Raw genomic sequence first — 24,100 nt, 5'->3', positions numbered from 1 at the left:
TTTTAATTATCAAAATTATTGTGGAGTTGTACGCTTTGTGTAAACCAAGTTGACCACGTGAAGCATGTGGTGTAATCATCAAAGTAGCCCTCAGCTATTCTTTTTGCGAAGTCTTCACAAAGAGTTAATATGAATTTAGTATACCAGTGTGTGGTAATTACATGACGGACAGGATTGTGGTATGAACGTAATTTCTTTGGGTAAAAACTGAATCTGTTGGTTGTGGTTAATTTCTTCTTGCCTATGTTTCAATGTTCTTTATGTGTTATTTTATGAATCCAGTGTTGTATGCTGTCTCACAATATTGGCTCCATATTTTATGTGTTCCGTAAGATTACAATCTCACATTTTTTCAATCGTAAATAAGGCACCAGCTCAGTTATAACTCACTTATAATATGCTGAAATTTCAATGAATAATCTTAAAATAAATTTCCAAATATAAACTGATTTCTTTCTTTTTATTTAAATTCTCCTTTTATATATATATATATATATATATATATATATATATATATATATATATATATTACCGGTTTTGTATGACTATTAAAAGATTATCATTAATGTTAGTCTGCTTGGTAAACCTAGACTAAATATCTGATGAAACAGTTGCCCAGTAATCCACGGTTAACGTCCCCAGACAGATCACGGCTTTTAACCAACTTTCATTGTCAATTAGCACCGATTTCAGCATACAAAATTAAAGTTACAATATTACATGGTGATTCATAAAATGAAATAAATTTGTCGATTACATACCGACAGCATGTTACACTTGGGGCAGGATCTTCAGTGTGGTAGAGACTTGACAGCTTCAGCTGTTGAGCCGTTTTACATAACAGTGCACTTAATAACTGCAAATATGTACTAATTTAGGAAGTGAAGTTACTTATCTACTCAGATAAGCTAACTGGACAAGAAGTGCTGGGCCAGTATTGCTCTCATGTAGAACGAAAATGAAGCAACATAGTGGTGATTGGGCTTTTCCTTTCGTGGAACAATGCTACAGCTGCTTTAGTATAATTAGTAACTTCCTGTCACGTAGTGCAGCAGAGAGACAGGCGGTTCACCCACTTGGTCTTTGTTTTTAGGCCTCAGAGAGCGTCAATTAGTGCAGTCACTTACTGCTATGGTGGATATTCTTAACAATACTAGAGCAACGTTACTGGCAACAAAGCAAGAAATTTGATTGTAATGTAAGTTGAATTTTATGGAAAGAGATATTTTAAACTACAACAGTGATACCAAGGATAGCAGTATCTGAAGAGATGAGGAGCTGATAAGATATGATTAGTTCAATGACATCATACTTGGACTTAGTATGCAAGGCACTGATTTATGCTATCCTAACTGAATATGAAATCCCAAGATCTTGATGCTGGGTGACATTTCGTTCGTTCACAGATACCGCAATATATTTTATACAGCATATGCACAATGATTTAGTTATATAGAAAACCAATGCTTATACTTGCTATGTTCCTTTTGTTCACTTATGAAGTTCTGATGAAATGTCAGTGGCTCTTGATTTTGACAGCTGTATCATTACACTGAATATACATTCAACCAGCTTGCAGGGAACAAACACACAGACATTTGTGCTTGAAGATAAAGGAACATCAGACAGCAACAGTCTCACTGTTTCTTTAGTTTACTGGGTCGAGTGAGCCACGAGCAGAGCCACCGAGTCAGTTTGTAGAGGAGAAACGCCGCCACGGCCGCCACAGCCAGTATGAAGGCAATGACGTCGAGCAGCAGCAGCTGCCACCAGTGCAGGTCGAGGGCTGCGTTGCGCAGGTGGGGGGCCCCCTGGTGGCGGATCACGTACTCCACCCACCACACCGCCCTCTCCAGGGACGTGCTCTGGTGCTCCCGATACATGGCAGAGAAACGCTTCATGTTCTCCTGGTAGCTGCAAAAGGGAAAGGGAATTGCATTTGGAGGAATTATGATAGCAGTGCATCTGACAAGCAGAACCCAATAAGACTGAGCTGTATAAAACAAATAATCAGATACAGTCACTGGATGTTTAAAAAGACTGCTTTTTTTCAAAATAATGTCGATATACGTCAATAATAGAATCTACATCTACTTCTACATCTACATGGATACTCTGCAAATCACATTTAAGTGCCTGGCAGAGTGTTCATCGAACAACCTTCACAATTATTATTCCAGTCTCGTATGGCTCGCGGAAAGAATGAACACCCTTATCTTTCCGTGCGAACTCTGATTTCCCTTATTTTATTGTGGTGATCGTTCCTCACTATGTAGGACGGTGTCAACAAAACATTTTCTCATTTGGAGGAGAAAGTTGGTGATTGAAATGTCTTGAGAAGATTCCGTCGCAACGAACAACGCCTTTCTATTAATGATATCCCTCCCAAATCATGTGGATGTCCTCACAATATTCGTTATTTCGGGTCAACTGTCACTTTTCGCACCATTCAGATATATTTTTTTATCGGTTTTGCGGTTTTTTTTAATCTTCTGATGACTTTATTAGTCGATAAACGACAGCGTCATCTGCAAACAACAGAAGATGGCTGCTCAGATTGTCTCCCAAATAGTTTATATAGATAAGGAACAGCAAAGGACCTGTAACACTACCTTGGGAAACGCCAGAAATCACTTCTGTTTGCTCGATGACTTTCCGTCAGTTACTACGAACTGTGACCTCTCTGACAGGAAATCACAAATTCAGTCACAAAACTGAGACGATATTGCATAAACACGCAATTTCACTATGAGCCGCTTGTGTGGTACCGTGTCAAAAGCCTTCCGGAAATCCAGGAATACGGAATCGATCTGAAATCTCTTGTCAATAGCACTCAACACTTCATGTGAATAAAGTGCTAGTTGTGTTTCACAGTAACGATGTTTCGTAAACCCACGGTGACTGTGTGTCAATAGACCGATTCCTTCGAGGTAATCCATAATGTTCGAACACAATATATTGTAAGTAGGCTGCTTATGTTTTCTTATTGGCAACGTTACGTAGCGCTCTGTACGAAAATCACTGGCTGTGCTGTGTGCAGTCTGTGGCTAGTTTGCATTGTTGTCTGCCATTGTAGTGTTGGGCAGCGGCAGCTGGATGTGAACAGCGCGTAGCGTTGCGCAGTTAGAGGTGAGCCGCCAGCAGTGGTGGATGTGAGGAGAGAGATGGCAGAGTTTTGAAATTACATATATTATGACTTGTGTTGATATTAAGGTAAATACACTGTTTGTTCTCTATTAATATCTTTCATTTGCTAACTATCCCTATCAGTAGTTAGTGCCTTCCGTAGTTTGAATCTTTTATTTAGCTGGCAGTAGTGGCGCTCGCTGTATTGCAGTAGTTCCAGTAACGAAGATTTTTGTGAGGTAAGTTATTTGTGAAAGGTATAGTTTAATGTTAGTCAGGGCCATTCTTTTGTAGGGATTTTTGAGTCAGATTGCGTTGCGCTAAATAATATTGTATGTCAGTTTAAGCACAGTCGTGTATAAATTGTTCTAAGGGGACGTTTCATATGTCGACCCTTAGCCAAGGATATCTCACAGGAATCTTCTGATTTTTTCTTGTAGTTTGTGTAATTAGTGTAGATTTTGTTTATTGCTAGCGCGTAATTGTAAAGAGAATCTCCTTTGTAGTTGCAGCCTTTCATTGTTGTACAGTAAAACAGTTGTGGCATGCATGTAGATTTGCACCAAGTATTTCGCAGCTGCAATTAACTAGATATTATTTTCAGTACTATATTAATGTGTTCTCTTATTTTTGCTCTTCAAATTGTGCTTTTCTGTGTTATCGTGTGAAATATTGTGACAATAATGGCGTGTGAAAAACGTAACACTAGGCTTCAAAGTAAACTGAGAAATAATAGTGACGACGAGCGTAGCTTATCAGCACCACTGGGTAGTGAATTAACAGACATTCGAGGTAGTAATTTGGTAATTGTGCATAGGGAGATGGAGCGGGCGGCAAATAATGGTGTAGACAGTCAAACAGGTAGTGAACAGGGAAGCGTTATCGATCGATCGGTCGGCAACAGCTTGCCTCAGGAATCCGAAATGATAGGACACAATTTTGCAAATACTGTAGATTCAGGTTTTGCGTCCTCACCGTTTTCTCAAATGAGTCAAGACACATTTTCTGCTTGTCAAAATGTGAATGTTGCCGGTGAAAATGCACTGCCAAAAAGCATAGAGAAACAGATTCCAGACACTAATACATTATTATTGCAATTAATGTAACAAATGGAACAAAATCAGAGACAAATGGGACAAAATCTTCAAAAGTTAGACACAATGGGACAGAATCTTCTAATTAGACACAATGGAACAAAATCAGAGACAAACACAGCAAAAGCTTCAAAAGTTAGACACAATGGAACAAAATCTTCAAAAGTTAGACACAATGGAACAACACCAGAGACAAACACAGCAACAGTTACACACAATGGAACAAAATCAGAGACAAACACAGCAAAAGCTTCAAAAGTTAGACTCATTGGAACAAACTCTCGAACAAACACGTGAAGATTTAACTGCTGAGTTACATAACATTGAATCGAAATGTCAGAAAGTGTGTAATGAGGTAAAAACACAAATTTGTGAGCATTTTCAACCTATTTTTTCGCGTCATGAAAATGCATTACAGAATCATGAAGCAGCCATAAAAGAACATCAAACTATTGTTCATGAAAATCATGAGACCTTGTGGGCTAAAATTGACTCAGTTGCATGTACCGATTCGGTTACGCAACTTGCAAAAACTCAGGAAAACTTAAAGGACACAGTAGAAAGACACATGGAGGAAATTAGTTCATTATCAGAGAAAGTAGTTGAACTTTCGGATCAGCTAAATAATTTATCTACGAAGGTAGATGATAATCTGAATGACGCAAAACCGGTAGTCTTTAATGACACAGAAGAGAGCAAACAAATTAGGAAACTGAAACAAAATCTGAATCAAATTGATACGCAACATCAAAGAGAAATCCGGGAAGTACAAGATCAGCTGACACAGGTAATACAAGAATTACGTATTTCAGAGGACACTCGCGCTCCAATACGGGAAGAGGGACATAGAAATACGGAACAGCCACAAATTAATAACACAGGGCACTTCGGAAATTATGAAAGAAATTGGCAAGGTACACCGAACTTTGAGATGGAACCGCCGAAACGACGTAACAATGACCGACATGCGACTCGCCGACATGATGATTTTGATTATAAGCTGTTCATTACTACACGTAAATTCAAAACGTTTAAGAACACTGCCAACGACATTCGTCCACAAGCGTGGCTCCATCAATTCTCTCATTGTTTTCCTCCCAACTGGTCATTGGAGCACAGATTAGAATTTATGTGTGGCTACTTGGAGAATGAACCAGCTGTAAGAATGCGATCGGTCATTCACGATTGTCACAGTTAAGGAGAATTTTATCATGCCTTCCTCTCAGCGTATTGGTCTCAAGCTACACAAGACCGAGTAAAACATAGCATCATAATGATGAAACGTTTCGAACAATCTGAATTTTCCAGTCTTATGAAGTCTTTTGAAGACATGTTGCATAAGAATCAGTATCTTTCAAACCCATACAGCCCCTCAGAACTCATCCGCATTTGCTTAATCAAACTACCTGAACATTTACGGCATATTATTTTGGCAGGACGTTGCAAAGACGACATTGAAGCTTTTCAGGGACTCTTACAAGAATTAGAAATTGACACAGACAGTCGCGGGATGCGAAAACAGGAAAACAATCACTACAGATCAGATCCGTCACAATTCCGTGATGACAGAAATAATACACGACAAGGCTCTTCTTATAACGTAAATCGTGACCAAAACAGACACCACCCGTATGACAACCGTTGGCAGAGTAGTAATAATTACAGGGAAAGATCACCTCTCCGCGGTAATGACTATCACAGAGACAATCAGAGAAACAGACAATATGGGAACCAAAATAATTATTATCAAGGGAGACAGAATAACTTTAAACACAACAGTCCAGCGTGCAGTTACGACTCAGGGAGAAATTCTCCACCACGTGACCGACAAGAAAGAAACTATGGAATCTACTGACATGACGACAGACGATATGATCGTAACGACAGACCTGAATTGTATCAGAACTGGCGGGGTTTAAACAGGGCTGGGCCCTCTGGGCAACGTGAATTAGTAGAAGTTAGCTCTCCAAATCCCAATAACGACGCGCGCCAACAAAGAGACAATAGGCAATGACTCACACCGCTGGCAGCCACAAAACGTACTTATGAAACTGACAATGCAGCTGCCATAGCTAGTAATTACGTAAAAATGGAAGACATTAGGGACATCTTACTCCAGGAACATGACGTAACACATAACAACATTGCATATCCTGTGATTCACATTACAGTAAATGACGTAAAATTTACGGCAGTACTTGACTCTGGCAGTCCCATTTCAGTAATTAGTGAAACAGCTTTTAGCAAGTGCAACAAATTGAACGATTGCCCCACACTTCCGTTACGTAAGATTAAATTACAAGGTGCAATCTTTGGAAAAAGTGTAGATGTACGCCAACAAACAAACTTAGAATTCTTTTGTCAAAGCCACAGCTTCTCTATGAACTTTCTTATTGTTCCATTATTGTCGACGGAAATTATACTGGGAGTAGACTTTTTGAATGAATACAAAGCAATCTTAAGCTTTCATGATGCTGAAATAAGTTTAGAGAAAGAAGGTAAGTCAATAGCTTTGAAATTTGAAGACTGGCTCTCAAACCATGATGAGGAAATTAATCGGCTTTACCTTCTGTTAGACAACAGTTCGGAAATTTCTACGGAACTAGACACTAACAATCACTCTGCAGGTACTGACAGGGATGATATCGATGGCATGTTTGAAATTAATGAGTTAATTCAGAATAAAATTCAAACAATGGAGAATTGTAATGACACTGATAGGCAGGACCTTTTTGAGATTTTACAAGCACATTCCACAGTTTTTACTCGCAAAACAGGAACAATCAAGGGATTTCAATACCAATTTCGTGTTCGTGAGCATACTAAATTTTGTGTTAGACCATACGTAATTCCAGCACATTATAGGGACCGTGTTAGAACAGAAATACAATCTATGCTTAATGAGGGCATTATTGAGCCTGCAGTAAGCTCATACAACAACCAATTACATGTTGTTGAGAAGAAGAATGGATCGATCAGGCTTGTTTTAGATTCGAGACAAATCAATACTATCATCATTCCTGAAACAGACAGGCCGCAGACGATGGAAGAACTTCTTCAAAATTTTAATGGTGTAAAAGTGTTGTCTTCCATTGATCTCAGATCCAGCTTTTATCAGATCGAACTGAATCCAGAATGTAGAAAATACACAGCTTTCCTTTGTTTCGGCGTTTGTTATCAGTTTCGGAAACTTCCTTTTGGTTCGAACATTTCTTCGGCAGCATTCATTCGTGGGCTAAATTCCATATTACCTGAGTTCTAAAACGTCACATCGCCTTATATGTAGACGATATTCTGATAGCAGAAGCCTCATGGGAACAACACAATCGCATCCTCAACAGCGTGTTACGTATTTTTGCACAATCTGGAATTACAGTTAACTTGGAAAAGTCTGAATTCGGTAGGTCAAAGGTGAAGTTTTTGGGACATATTATTTCTTCTGAAGGCATTCAGCCGGATCCTGAAAAGTTAGAAGCAATCAGAGCCATTCCAGTTCCATCCACAAAAAAACAAGTCCGCAGTTTTCTAGGTCTCGTAAATTTTCACCGTCGTTTTCTGAATATGCAAATTCTTGTTACACCAAAACTTTGTTCTCTCACTGGAAAAAATACTATTTGGAACTGGGACGAACAAGCACAGTTGGAATTCAATTCTTTGAAAGAAGCGTTACTACACGCGCCAATACTAGCTCATCCAGATCTGTCACAGGATTTCTGCCTTAGCACGGATTCTTCTAAAGTCGGTCTTGCTGCCCATTTATTTCAAGAAGCCACAGAAAATGACACTACCATTCAGAAAACCATTGCTTTTGCTAGCCGAGTGCTAACAAAATCTGAAAAAAATTATTCCGTTACTGAATTAGAAGCTTTAGCTATCGTTTGGGCATTTAACAAATTCCGTTTCTTTCTTTCTGGTAAGCACGTAAAAGTATACAGTGATCATCGTGCATTACAATTTCTTATGTCTTCAAAATTAAATCATGATAGTTTAAAACGTTGGGCATTGTTTCTGCAAGAATTCCGCTTCACAATAGTCTACATTCCCGGCAAGGAGAACATTGTTGCGGACGCGCTGTCACGCGCACCGGCTGGGCTTGAGAAAAGTAACACAGAAGGCAACCTCGAGAAAAAATTCAGTATTCTTTACATTCAGAAAGTCGCCTTTGAAAACTTCATCACCACATCTTTAAAGGACATTGCTCATGAACAAGATAAAGATCCGATTTGGAAAGACATCAAAAGTAAATGGCATGAAAAGACACACACTCAGATTCGGCATTATTACCTGGTTAGAAACAACATACTCTTCAAACGCTGCACTGTTGATGACAAGCTATGGGTACTTTGCATTCCAGACGATTTTGTTAATAAGCTCATTTGGTACATTCATTTCAGCTATGCACATTTTGGCCCACGAAAATGTTATCATATTCTTCGAACGACTTGTTATTTTAACAATATGGAAAAGCGAATTCGAAGAGTCTTGTCTATTTGTAAACTTTGTCAAAAGGCGAAACCGTCTACTATCTCACATCGTGCTCCGTTGTTTCCAATTATCCCTTCTAAATTAAAATAATTTCCTGCTGTTGATCTCTTGGGACCCCTTGTCAGAACATCGAATGGATTTTCGTACGTTCTAGTCGCTGTTGAACTTACTTCAAAATTTGTTTCTTTCACTCCGTTACGTAAAGCCACTGGACGGTCTGTATCCAACGCCTTTGTTAAAAATTTCTTACGTGAAGTTGGACACGTTAGTAAAGTCATTTCAGATAACGGACCACAATTCAGATCTGCTGTTTGGTCACGCATGCTTCGGAATCATAAAATCAAACCTGTTTTTATTTCATTGTATTCACCACATTGTAACCCGTCTGAAAGGATTATGAAAGAAATCAATAAGCTTTGCAGACTTTATTGTCACAGAAAGCATCAGAATTGGGACAGATATTTACACTTATTTCAAAATGTGCTGAATGAAATGCCTCATGATTCCACTGCTTTACCACCTACTCTTGTACTAAAGAATGAAGAACCACCGAACAGAATCAGAGAGCTTGTACCTTTCCCAAATACACGTAAACTTCGACACAAAGACATAATTGATTTGGCTCTTAAAAATATAAAATCTGCAGCAGACAAAAGGAGAAAACTACACGGTAAAGCAAATGCAAAGAAATTATATATTGGTCAGAAAGTTCTCATTAAAGCTCATTCATTGTCACATAAGAAGAAACACTTGAGTCACAAATTCTTTCTAGTTTACAATGGACCTTACAGAATCCGACGTATACCACATGAAAATTGCGTTGAAGTTGAAACTCTGCGTACTAGGAAGAGTAAAGGTTTACACCACATTTCACATGTAAAACCGTTTATTGAAAGATAATCTGGTTTTTAACTTTGTCTTTGCCATAAAATTTTTCACTTCACGTTACTAGTACTCTTTGTCACACTTACAAACTGTTAACATGTAACTATGTTTTAAAGCTAACTAACTATCCAGTCAAGAACATAGGTAACTTAGACAAGTAATTGCGAATGCATTGTTATTGCGAACAGACGACACAGTGTTGTTATTTATACATTCCTCCTTGTTATTTGCACGATTACGTAACGAATATACGGCTTACATACTTAGAACATATACCAGCACTGCTAATGAGATTTTCATGCAACATTTTGGTTTGCTTGAGAGTGGATTCTGGATTTGAGGTGCTTTCTGTGAAATGCCAGATGCCACAGTGGTTAGTTTATGTGACAGCTACACGGTTTTATCACGACGCTGCTAATGCGTGACATGTTTACAATGTTGCTTTTGCGGTGTATCTGTTTTATATCTGCACAGTTTTTTCTGAATTCTTCTATAAAGTGAGACATGTTTTAGTGGTGACTTTTGTGGTATGGCTACAAGGAGACAGCCTTTTCCGTAGGACAACAATACGTTACAGCACAGTACTTTCCTCATCACGGCGCCGGCCGAAGTGGCCATGCGGTTAAAGGCGCTGCAGTCTGGAACCGCAAGACCGCTACGGTCGCAGGTTCGAATCCTGCGTCGGGCATGGATGTTTGTGATGTCCTTAGGTTAGTTAGGTTTAACTAGTTCTAAGTTCTAGGGGACTAATGACCTCAGCAGTTGAGTCCCATAGTGCTCAGAGCCATTTGAACCATTTTGAACCTCATCACGGCAATAAGCGTAATAACTAAGTTATCTACACGCAAAGCATTTCACTTTTGTGTATCATGAGGTAAGTACATTGACTTCTGCAGAACTTAGCTTTCGGAGGACAATAACTACGACACTTCCACAGAGATTATCTTACAGCAAGACGCACTTTTAGCGCTACAGGACACGTATTTGAGTGATTAATTTTGTACTTAAAACATTTATTTTTAAAGATTTTTGAATTACAAAGGAAGTTTTCCGTGATACATTTCATTCCATTGCTGTAATCTGTAACACCTGAGGGTATAAGTGCAATAATCCTCAGGGGGGTACACGCCTACTTTGTGTACCATGTGTTTAGCAAGCACAAGGAGCCCTAGCTAATATGGTATTTGCTTATACAACTTTACACATCGGTACCATATTTCTCTAATACATAAATTACACAGCTATCTGATCATTTAACTGAGAGAGACAAACTTTTTTACTATGTCAGTGACAGATGTTTACGCAATTACACAGTTGGGTAACTTCACACTTATGAAATTGTATTTTGTCTGTACTTTGTGAACTGTTCATATTTTTTCAGAACCATTGTGATACTATGAGAGCTTTGAATGATGTATTTTCTATGGGATCACGATTTTTAAAGTACGTTTGAGGCAGATGACACTTTTGACATGAGCAGAGAATTTTTTTTAGGTTTTGAAATTATTGGAGGAAGCTATGACGATTTTGAGAGTTGACTGAGGTGTTATGATGTTATTATTACGATGACTATGTGTATTATGCTGTTGCGGTATGTTTATGATCAATAAGCTGATGCTATATGAATTATTTGATTATGCTACATATCTGTTGTGAGGAAATATTGAAGAAGTGTCGACGAATATGTATATATGTAATAAGGTAAGGAATAATGAGTAGTGTTTAGGGACTCTAGCTTGTGAAAAAGGTTGTTGGAAACCAAGAATCGTACTTTATGAGTTATGAAATGTATGTAAATGCGTGAATGTATCACAATGCCAGCGAAAATTTTTTGGACACTGTTATATCAATAGGATTTGGTTTCTACAGATTTGTAACGCAAATTCTTGATCTGTGAAATATTTTTATATGAGACTGTCACTGTAGCAGAAACTGCTGTCGTAAATATTTCCGTAAGAAAGGTAAGTGGCCTTGACGTAATGCGTTTTGGGTGCCCAGCTGAGAGGTAGTCATCTGACAAAAGAAAGCCATTAGGTGGAGAAAAAAAGAGGCCATTATCCTCGCTATTGACGTTCCTATGTAGAAAGTATCGCAAAAACGACATGGTCGAAATTGAAAACATATGATTACACTGTGGAGCTCTTAATTTATGATATTTACAGCAATGCCTAATGAAATGATGAGAAATATTTTTATGTCTGTTATTTTCTTTAATATCTGGTTTCTATCTGCACTGCAGCATTGTTTAAAATAAAATTTGATGAATGTACTAATATAGATATTTTATGCCTACAGATCCAGTAAACAATAACTTTAAAAAAAAACGAAGGAGCACAAAAAGACATTTCCCTTCACAGGACTTGCATACATAATTTTCTTTTCAAGTACTTGGTAATTTCTTTTGTAGAATTAGTTTTTGTGGTGCACCACTTTAATTACATAGACATTAAGATGTGAATATACATTTCCCTTATCTACATTGTTGTCTTTAGTGTACTATTTTTTCTGCTTGAGCTATGTCATGTTTAGATATAAGTTATTTCTGCTGCTGTTTGCCAGGCATAGTGCTACTAAATTTCACTTTGTATTACTCTGTTAAGCTAGTTTTACTATTGATTTATTTTTATTGTTGCTGCACTTTGCCTCATATTATTTGTAATGTTGCATTGCTTGCTAATTTAGATTTACTGTAGCTTGCTTTGCGATTTTCCATTTTTTTTTGTCATTGCTGTTTGCGTTAATTGTTTTGTGCTGCTGCATTGCCTCGTCCCTTAGTTTAGCATCTGAGCTCAGTAGATTTAAGTTAGCTTAAGAGGGGGTAGACTATATAAGAGAATGAGTTGCGATGAATTGGAAGAAATGCATTGAGAAGTTATACGAAAAAAAGTACAGAAAACAGGTTTAGGTAGGATTTTGTTGGAAATACATGATGAGGTAAGAAATGTGTGAACATATAAATACAGAAAGCACGCTTAGATAGAATTTTTTTGGTGGAAACAAAGGATGAAATAAGAGGAAAGCTATATGGAATGAAGTTTTGGGGTGGACTGCAGTACCAAATGTTACACTGAAAACAAACCCTGTCCTTTCCTTTTGTGTTATCCCACTATGTGTTTGTGTACCCTTGTGTATTTGTTTTCTTCTTGTCTCTGTGTAGTTTCATAGAATTTTTTTTCTTCTAATCATAAGCTACATCCACTATGATGAGGAATACTGTTATCCTCAAATATAATTGGCATTAATAATATGTTATTTACCTTGTAAATATGCTTAGACATTATTTATTCTATTCTGTTTTAATGCTCATGTGTAATGTTGATGTTTCGACAGTTATTCTGATCTTTTATGTATGTACTCATGTAATAATTCCTGTAACACTGATGTACATGTTATTTCGATTCTTTTGTAAAGCCTGTACTACAAATGTTATCTGAATTATTATGTTCTTTAATGATGTATTTTGTGCCTTTGTAATTGTATTCTCATGTTATAATATTGTAATTGACACCAGTTAATCAAATTAAGTAACTTGTAAGTTCCATTTCACTGCACACGTTTCTGTTGGTCATAGTATGTGGACAATATGTGAGAAGTAGGGACTGTTAGTGTTTGCACGTGTTAATAATTCAGCAAGGGACTGGATAACAGCATTGCTGGTTTTAAGGACAATTCCAAAAACTTTGTGAGTGCACAAGTGGTGGTTATGGACTTGCTATATTAACTGCAAGCCTCTTCAATGGTGATTGTGCACCCACACAGTCACAACAGATGGCTGCTGGCCATCTCTACAAGGACTGCAGTGGGTCTGCATCTTTGATGACTCACCAATACCATTATTTCTACAAGGACTGCAGTGGGTCTGCACCTCTGGTGGCCCACCAATACCACAATCTCTACCAGGACTACAGTGGGTCTACTCTGTGATGACCTACCTACCAATATTCATCAACTTCGACTGACTCTGCTGTGGGTTTGCTCTGTTGTGGCCCATTACCTGTCAGCATGTCAAGAGTCAGCACTGTCTTTCTGTTGGAAGGACAACACTACTTCTTCAAGACTGCATGGACATCCACTACTTCCATGTGCATTGTCTTTTACTGCTCAGACTTTGATAAAAGAAACGGCAGTTTTACTGTGATGAATGATCAGGACTGTCTTTATGGACTGTGAGAAAATTTTAGCTTTTGACCAACATTGTATAAATAAGTGTGTGCATTTGATATCTTTGTTATTGTAGTTATGAAAAATTTTTTCAAATCGTTATTGGCCACTGCCCAAAAATATTATGTAAAATTTTTTGTGGGGAGCATGGGGGATATGTAAGTAGGCTGTTTATGTTTTCTTATTGGCAACGTTACGTAGCGCTCTGTACGAAAATCACTGGCTGTGCTGTGTGCAGTCTGTGGCTAGTTTGCATTGTTGTCTGCCATTGTAGTGTTGGGCAGCGGCAGCTGGATGTGAACAGCGCGTAGCGTTGCGCAGTTAGAGGTGAGCCGCCAGCAGTGGTGGATGTGAGGAGAGAGATGGCAGAGTTTTGAAATTACATATATTATGACTTGTGTTGATATTAAGGTAAATACATTGTTTGTTCTCTATTAATATCTTTCATTTGCTAACTATCCCTATCAGTAGTTAGTGCCTTCCGTAGTTTGAATCTTTTATTTAGCTGGCAGTAGTGGCGCTCGCTGTATTGCAGTAGTTCCAGTAACGAAGATTTTTGTGAGGTAAGTTATTTGTGAAAGGTATAGTTTAATGTTAGTCAGGGCCATTCTTTTGTAGGGATTTTTGAGTCAGATTGCGTTGCGCTAAATAATATTGTATGTCAGTTTAAGCACAGTCGTGTATAAATTGTTCTAAGGGGACGTTTCAATATGTTCCAAAATCTTGTTGCATATCGACGTTAACTATGTGGGCCTGTAATTTAATTGATTACTCCTACTAACTTTCTTGAATATTAGTGTGACCTGTGCAACTTTCCAGTCTTTGTGTGCGGATCTTTCGTCGAGCGAACGGTTATATATGATTGTTACGTATGGAGCTAATGCATCAGCATACTCCGAAAGGAATCTAATTGGTATAGAGGCTGGACCAGAATACTTGCTTTTATTAAAAGTTTCTTCACTACTCTGAGGATATTTATTTCTACGTTACCCATGGTGGCAGCTGTTCTCGATTCGAATTCTGGAATATTTACTTCGTCTTCTTTTGTGAAGGCATTTCGGAAGGCTGTGTTTAGTATCTCCGCTTTGGCAACACAGTCTTCGATAGTATCTCCATTGCTATCGCGCAGAGAAGGTATTGATTGTTTCTTGCCGCTAACATACTTCACATACGACCAGAATCTCTTTGGATTTTCTACCAAGTTTAGAGACAAAGTTTCGTTTTGGAAACTTTCATAAGCATCTCGCATTGAAGTCCGCCCTAAATTTCAAGCTTCTGTAAAAGATCACCAATCTTGGAGATTTTGCGTCTGGTTAAATTTGGTATGTTTGTTTCGTTGTTTCTGCAACAGTGTTCTAACCTGTTTTGTGTACCAAGGAGGATCAGCTTCGTCGTTTGTTAATTTATTTTGAAAAACTCTCAGTTGCTGCCGATACTATTTCTTTGAATCTACGCCACATCTGGTCTACACTTGTGTTATTAATTTTGGATGAGTGGAGATTGCCTCTTAGGAAGGCGTCAAGTGAATTTTTATCTGCTTTTTGGAATACGTATATTTTTCGCTTATTTTTCGAGCATTTGGGGATTACAATATTCAGTCTCGCTACGACAACTCTGTGTTCACTAATCCCTGAATCGGTTTTGATGTTCGTTATTAACTCAGGATTATTTGTTGCTAAGAGGTCAAGTGTGTTTTCACAACCGTTTACTATTCGTGTGGGCTAATGAACTAACTGCTCGAAATAAGTTTCAGAGACTGCGTATAGCACAATTTCGAAATTCAACATGTATTTTCGCCAACATATCTAGGGTAAATTAAAGTCACCACCAACTATTATCGTATGAGTCGGGTACGTGTTTGAAATCAAACTCAAGTTTTCTTTGAACCTTTCAGCAACTGTATCATCCGAATTGGGAGGTCGGGAAAAGGATCCAATTATTATTTTATTCCGGTTGCCTACAATGACCTCTGCCCATGCTAACTCACAGGAAGTATCTACTTCAATTTCGCGACAAGTTAAAGTACTTCTGACAGCAACAAACACGTCACCGCCAACCGTGTTTAGCCTATCCTTTCGGAACACCGTTAGGTTCTTCGCAAAAATTTCGGCTGAGTTTATATCCGGCTTTAGCGAGCTTTCATTGCCTATAACGATTTGAACATCAGTGCTTTCTATTAGCGATTGGAGCTCTGGTACTTTCCCAACACAGCTACGACAATTTACAACTGTCATACCAAAGGTTCCTGTATCTACGTTCTTCCTATGTTCAGCCAGCGCCCTTTGTGACTGAAGCCCTTCTTGTGCTTTCCCGAGATCCTCTAACCTAAAAAACCGCCCAGTCCACGCCACATAGGCCCTGCTACCCGTGTAGCCGCCTCCTGCGTATAGTGGACACCTGACCTATTCAGTTGAACCCCATACCCAGCCACCCTTTGGAGCAAGTCGAGGAATCTGCAGCCTATACGGTCACAGAACCGTCTGAGTCCCTGATTCAGGCCCTCCGCTCTGCTCTGTACCCGCAGTCTGTCCTGTCGACTATGCTGCAAATGGCCAGCTCTACTTTCCTCTTGCAAGCAAGACTGGCAGCCTTTACCACTTGTGTTAGCTGCTAGAAACCAGAGAGAATATCTTCTGATCCAAAGCGACCACATTGTTGGTACTGACGTGAGCAACCACCTGCAGTTGGCTGCACCCTGTGCTCTTCATGACGTCCGGGAGGACTCTTTCCACATCTGGAATGACTGCACCCGATATGCACATGGAGTGCACATTGGTTTTCTTACCCTTCTTGTCAGCCAAGTCCCTAAGGGGCCCCATAACGTGCCTAACGTTGGAGCTCCCAACGACCAATAATCCCACCCTCTGCGATTGCCCAGATCTTGCAGGCTGAGTGATTTCCTCTGAAACAGGACAGGCGACAGCATCTGGGCCGGCCAGTGTGGCCGAGCGGTTCTAGGCGCGTCAGTCTGGAACCGCGCGACCGCTGCAGTCGCAGGTTCGAATCCTGCCTCGGGCATGGATGTGTGTGATGTCCTTAGGTTAGTTAGGTTTAAGTAGTTCTAAGTTGTAGGGGACTGATGATCTGAGATGTTAAGTCCCATAGTGCTTGACAGCATCTGGCTTAGCGACAGTATCAGCCACAGACAGCAACTGGAGTCTGTTTGTCAGACAAACTGGGGAGGCCTTAAGTGCGGCCGCATGGGAAGTCTTTCGCCGCCTGCTTCACCCCAGGGCGACCTCCCACTCGACTACAGGTGAGGGATCAGCCACAGTGCGATCAGTAACTGGGTTGGAAACTGGTTGAGGACCGATCGGGGGTCTCAGACGTGCTGGACGTCCCTTGGTTCCCCATGGCTGGCCCACAACAATGGTGCCCATCCACTGCAGCCTCAAGCTTTGTAACCGAAGCCATCACAGCCTGGAGCTGAGAGTGAAGTGTCACCAACTCTGCTCACATCCGCACACAACAATCGCAGTCCCTGTCCATACTAAAAGCCGTGGAAAACTAAACTACACAGATAAATGGACTATAGGCACGTGCTGAGCGCCTATACTGTAGACCCTGACGAAAACGCATCAACTATGTCTAATAATACGCTGATATTCAAAAATCTAACTACCGAAACACTCAGGTGAAACTAATTAATTTGCCCCTGATTAGGAACTTTTAATATGTCACAAAATCGGTTTACTTTCCGACGCAATGGAAAACGCGAGAACTGTGGCTATTAGATATTAAATTTACACGTAGAAACTCAAGAAACTAAACTATTAAAGCACACAGTTAGGAACTCGTAAATGTCAAAAAAGCGGTTACTTCACTGTTGTTGCGTCTGTCTCGGTCGGCTACTACTGCCTTACTCTTGATGACATCAACTCAAGCTTCGAATCGAATGATCACCGACATCAGGTACGTAATGGATCACAGAGAGTGGTAATGCAAAACACGAAAGAATTTTGTGATTTTTAGAGGTCGCTCAATGGATTCAAGTTAGATGCGAAGTTTTTTTAATGTATTACTTTCAGGATATTGTGCAGAAAGTGACTAGTACTACATTTATTTAGAAATAGTTAGTGCTACCTCTGACACTGAAACATGAAAGCTTCTTTATTTGGCACAATTACACTATCACATTTTTGGGTAAATCTGTTCAGTCGCAAAATATGTTCTTAGACTAGAAAAAGACCAATCATAACGATATGCAGAGGCACTTTGTGACATTCATGTAGGTCATTGTTAATGAATCATAAAATTCAACTGTGCCATTAATGTAAACACACTCTTCGTGTATGGTAAATAATCATGGATCAATCAGAAAGAACCGCCACACTAACTTAGTCAACACTAGGCAGCAAGAATGATTTCAATGTACATAGCACTTCTTTACTTTTGTAGTCCTGTCTTCCTCAGTTGCGTGTAGTATTACGGTGTATAACGTAATAATACATAGAACTGCTTTAACCTTTGTTCGTAATGATGTGCATTATTTTTCAGGATCCACATTAACATATTTCCAGGAGAACTCAAGACACTCAATGCGAAACGCAGATTTCCAGCAGTCCATTTATCCTGTAGACATATTGCTTGCAGTAGTTTAGAGCTTTTTATTGTCACCTGTTATTCATTGTGTAACCGATTGTGCATATTTATTGTATGCTGGTTTTCGAGTCGTATTTGCATTAAAAACTACACTTTTTACAAAATAAAGTAAGCAAAGATTCTGTGTTAGGAGTTTACAAGGACAAAGAGCAAAAATAATAACACTTACTACGGTGGTGAATTTATATAGTAGTTTAAACATTTTTGTACAATAATTTATTTGTTGATTATCGTCCTTTTTATGTGATACTTTTAAACACAGTACATATTACAATTTACACTTGTACTTGTCAATGAAAGTACTCCATGTTACAGTTCCAAAGTTTCCACGTTATTTCAGATAAGACTGTAAAATTCTCTGCACTAATTCTACTACCTTATGAATTCTACTTATGAATTCTACTACCTTATGAATGAGTCTAAACAAGGCCCCGGGAGTAGACAATATTCCTTTAGAACTACTGACAGCCTTGGGAGAGGCAGTCATGACAAAACTCTACCATCTGGTGAGCAAGATGTATGAGACAGGCGAAATACCCTCAGACTTCAAGAAGAATATAATAATTCCAATCCCAAAGAAAGCAGGTGTTGACAGATGTGAAAATTACCGAACTATCAGTTTAATAAGTCACAGCTGCAAAATACTAACGCGAATTCTTTATAGACGAATGGTAAAACTGATAGAAGCGGACCACGGGGAAGATCAGTTTGGATTCCGTAGAAATGTTGGAACACGTGAGGCAATACTAACCTTACGACTTATCTTAGAAGAAAGATTAAGAAAAGGCAAGGAAATGAGACACTTAAAGTACTAAAGGAGTTTTGCTATTTAGGGAGTAAAATAACTGATGATCGTCGAAGTACAGAGGATATAAAATGTAGACTGGCAATAGCAGGGAAAGCGTTTCTGAAGAAGAGAAATTTGTTAACATCGAGTATAGATTTAAGTGTCAGGAAGTCGTTTCTGAAAGTATACGTATGGAGTGTAGCCATGTATGGAAGTGAAACATGGATGATAAGTAGTTTGGACAAGAAGAGAATAGAAGCTTTCAAAATGTGGTGCTACAGAAGAATGCTGAAGATTAGATGGGTAGATCACATAACTAATGAGGAGGTATTGAATAGAATTGGGGAGAAGAGGAGTTAGTGGCAGAACTTGACAAAAAGAAGGGACCGGTTGGTAGGACACGTTTTGAAGCATCAACGGATCACAAATTTAGCATTGGAGGGCAGCGTGGAGGGTAAAAATCGTAGAGGGAGACCAAGAGATGAATACACTAAGCAGATTCAGAAGGATGTAGGTCGCAGTAAGTACTGGGAGATTAAGAAGCTTGCACAGGATGGAGTAGCATGGAGAGCTGCATCAAACCAGTCTCCGGACTGAAGACCACAACACCAACAACAATGAATGGGAGTAGTTTGCACTTTTCACATGAACTCGACCAGAATATTCCAGAGGTCTGGTGATCCTGGAAACCACTGTAGAGGCCCTGCTTGACTTGCGCATCTCGAACAGTATTTTCGCATTAGATGTCCTCTTAGACCAGCAAGTTGTGACAACCCCATCATGTGTGTGCCACATTCCTGTGTCTATTGACGATCGGTACAATTTCAACACAATTAGCTAGGTAGTTAAAGGAATAGTTGACGTTTCGAATACATTTGTCCAGGGTAGGACAATGCTTCATGCGGATGTCAGGGCAGCTGGGAGCCACACACTTGCAGTTGCCTCGCATATGACTCTCTTGCAGGCTCATGTGTAGTAGAAAGTTTTCGCTTCTATTACCATACTTTGCTTGTGTCTGTTATTGCTCTTAATTATCGTACACGCGGTATCTATGTAATTAATTTGATTTTTCTGTGATTTCCTCTTAATAAATCGCCGATTCACGGATTGTTTCTGAAAACGACCAGAGCCAATTAATTTCCTGCTTTCTTTTCGTATTAAACTAGTGTTCCAGTTCTAACAAGATATCCAATACCAAATGTAACTTTAATTTTCAAATCTTCTTTTTAGTGTGTATATTCTAACGGAAAAAATCGGAACACAAAAAATTTATGTGGGGTAATGAAATTTTGGAAATACGTTAGTCTAGCTAAGATATTTAAGCAATTAGTATTGCAAGATCGCAAGTTAATGTAAGAACGAGGTACCCCATTTTAAATGTAAAATGCTGGTACATTAATAACCGGTGTAAAAGCCAGAATGTTGAATGCAAGCATGCAGATGTGCATTCACTGTGTTGTACAGGTGCCGGTTGTCAGTTTTCGGCATTTGGTTTGATGCCTATTGTACATAGTCGGTCAACACAGGGACTGTTAACGCTGTTTGTGGATGACGCTGGAGCTGTCGTCCGATGAAGTTCCATAAGTGCTCGATTGGAGACAGATCTGGTGATTGAGCACGCTAAGGCAACATGTCCACATACTCCAGAGCATGTTGGGTTGTAACAGGGGTATGTGGGTGAGCGTTGTCCTGTTGGAAAACATCCGCTGGACTGCTACTGATGAATGGCAGCACAACGGATCAAATCATCAGACCGACATACGAATTTGCTGTCACAGTGCCTGGGGGAAGTTCTCCTGCTGTCATGCGAAATTACAAGCCGGCTCTTAACTCCAGAGTAGGTCCACTGTGTTTAACATGCAGCCTGGTTTGTTGCACGCCCCTCAACTCACCTCCTTCTAACCTCCTAACGCCCATCACTGGGACCGAGGCAGAAACAGCTTTCGTCAGAAAACACGCCAGACTTCCACCCTGTCCTCCATTGATATCTCACTTGACACCACTGAAGTCGCAAATGGCGATGGTTTGAGATCAGTGGAATGCAGGCTACAGGGTGTCTCGCTCGGAGCTGTCCTTCGAGTATCCAATCTGTAGCGGTTCGCTGTGTCACTGTGGTGCCAGACGCTGCTCAGAATGCTGCTGCAGATGCAGTAAGATGCGCTAGAGCCACACGCCCAACACTATGGATTCTTCCCTCTCGTTAGTTACACGCGGCCGTAATTAGCCTGGTCTTCTTGGGACCAAACGTTCCCGTGACCACCGCTGCCAGAAATCATGTAAGGTGGCTAAATTTCTGCGAAGTCTTTCTGCAGTATCTCAGAAGGAACATCCATCTTCTCGTAGCCCTGTTCCCGTTCAAACTCAGTGATTTGTTGATAACGACTTATCTGTCGCTTTAAAGGCGTTCTTGACTAACATCAGCTCACCACGTCCAATCTCAAAGGTAACTAAAGCTCGTGACCGCTACAACGTGTATTTAAAGAAAATCTGCTTTAGTTCGCAGTGCAATCAGCAGCAGGAAAACGAAAATGTTCTTGACAACCTTTGACAGTACTGACGCCCTCGGGTATCTCAACCCATCTCTCAGGACATTATGGGGCTGGGTCCCCATTGAACACGATCGCACCCGTTTCGAGTGTAGCGCAACCGAAGTTTTTGCTCTTGTATACAGGTTGGAACTCCTAGGAATTGTTCAAAATCATTCGACGAAATTTGAATGTGATTCGAAGTAACGTGAATAAAACGGCTCAGTGTCCAACATCGTTGGTACCACCCAAGCAACTTTGTTGCCCACATTTCAATTGTACTTGACAAACCTCGATACCATTCCAGCCTCGCGGCTTCTCTAGCACGTGAACGTGGGCAAACACCACCCAAAGGGTGTCGAACGGGTTGCCTAACCCGCACGTCCTCCAAATGGACGGTTAATTGACACCGTTTATGCCACCCGCTGAGGCCTTTTCGTGTTGATTATGAGCGGCGGTGAGTCCGAAATGCTTACCTCGGCCACCCATGAGATAACTGTGTGATTCCTACGCTCGCTATCGCGGTTGTGGCCTCCATCGCAGAGACGTCGAAAGATGGAGGAAGGGGGCTGTGGCGACCTTCTCATTGTGGACACGTCTACGATGGGGTTTGGCAGAATTATCGTAATGTTTGGTGCCAATGTGACATTTTAAACCCACTTTGAAACTCATATGAACTTCTGAGCTGTGGTTTTCTTTGGTGTCTTTCGACACCTTTATGTTTAAAGCGTATCAGATCCCGAGAGTGATGTCGCAGGGAGCCACGCTTTTTCACAAATATAGAAGATCGTTGCTGGCACCTTTGAAGCAAATTTCAAACTTACGTGTCGCAATGGGAGTCAATTACGCGGTTTCGAAAAAGTGAGCAAGTAATTCGGTTGCCCGTCGTAGTTGTATGAAATTTGTGTGGAGATAAACTGCTATGCAGGACGCTGAGCTCAGAAGAGAAATACGCGGAAACGCCAGTGCCATAACCAGAGATTACTCTCTTTGTACTTGAGTTCCCATTGTTTAATTTACACGTCAGAGGATGAGAAATAGCGTTTACTGATGCTATCGTGGTGGCTCACCAATATGGGTTCACACTGGCTGATCACCGGAATTCTAAAAGCTGAGGGAACATCACAGACTAAGACTTAATAGTAACAGTTTACGACAGCAACGGCTGTAACCTGATACGTAAAACTACCGTAAGCTACAACAGACTATGACAATTAATCGTAGCCATCGTAGTTTTCTAGTAGACTTGGGCAGTTAAGATTCTACCCACGTTAACTGTACGTTATGTTTGTTGCTTACATATCGAATGTTACGTCATTTCTATCACTTTCCTCACGTATGCGGTCTGTATCTTGCTAGATTCCCCAGAAGCTTTTAACCGTCTGGACATTGAGTGAGGGTATATAATGGGCCGCATGACATATGGCACATTAGAATGCGGCCAGCGTTCTTCAGCATGCCTCATCGTTCGGTAGGGTGGCCATTGTAAATACAAGGTCTATCGAAAGCAAAACAAAAGCCACGAGTAAGTACGGAAAACCGTATATCATAATGCTGTGACTTCTAGTCTACGAGATAACTTCGAGAAGCGTAGACTGTGTCTACAAGCTATCCAGTGTGTGAATCAGGAACCTTTATAAAAATGAGGAAAAATTTCGAGAAAAACTACTGAAAATCCGGCCAGTGTGGCCGAGCGGTTCTAGGCGCTTCAGTCTGGAACCGTACGACCGCTACGGTCGCAGGTTCTAATCCTGCCTCGGGCATGGATGTGTGTGACGTCCTTAGGTTTAAGTAGTTCTAAGTTCTAGGGGACTGATGACCTCAGATGTTAAGTCCCATTGTGCTCAGAGACATTTTTGAACTTCTGAAACACCTGATGAAACGTAGATGTTTACCGTGTCTTTGACCTCACCTCATAACTAGGCTGGTCTCTCGAACCCCACGTCAGTTTCGTCAAGCGTTTCCAGAGCAGTTTCTGGCACAGATGTAAAAGCAGTCGTCTTTGCTTCAGGAGCCTCGTTATCAGTGATGGAGATCCCAGCACTGGATGATGGATGAAAGCTTTCCATTCAATTCGTCCTGGCTACGAGCCACTTAACCACCATGTTATGAGTACAACTTCGCTCACGCTGTTGTCACGGAGAACATTAAACGATCAAATGCATACGGAGTCGGGTTATTCTGAATCACAGCGACTAAAGCCATTACCACAAGCAATATTGTTTGGTGATCATCACTTTTGAATGTCTCGTTAATTTTCCTATTTCTTTGTATTTTGTGTTGAAAAATATTCTAGAAATTCGAATAACTTTTGCCATAATTTCGGACAAAAGTACTGTCATATGATTGGAAGGAAACAATGTTAATTATACTACATTTACAGGTAAATAAAGTAACATTCATGTGCAATTTTCACAGTATTTAGTCACATTTCT

At 40.0% G+C, this 24,100-nt stretch overlaps 1 protein-coding gene across 1 annotated transcript in view; it reads right to left on the bottom strand.

Moving 5' to 3' along the window:
* Nucleotides 1–1,231: 1,231 nt before the first annotated feature.
* Nucleotides 1,232–24,100, bottom strand: part of LOC126174947 (UDP-glucosyltransferase 2-like) — a 108,918-nt gene continuing 86,049 nt past the window's right edge. The window contains exon 7 of the mRNA XM_049921405.1: nucleotides 1,232–1,914. Within this exon, the coding sequence (XP_049777362.1) occupies nucleotides 1,638–1,914 (277 nt within the window). The 3' untranslated portion in view covers nucleotides 1,232–1,637. The remainder of the gene's footprint in view (nucleotides 1,915–24,100) is intronic.

This window comes from Schistocerca cancellata, chromosome 3, assembly GCF_023864275.1.
Source record: "Schistocerca cancellata isolate TAMUIC-IGC-003103 chromosome 3, iqSchCanc2.1, whole genome shotgun sequence".
Taxonomy (NCBI): Eukaryota; Metazoa; Arthropoda; class Insecta; order Orthoptera; family Acrididae; genus Schistocerca; species Schistocerca cancellata.
The sequence above is the reverse complement of the archived record's forward strand: the minus strand, read 5'-3'. Positions and strand labels throughout refer to the sequence as shown.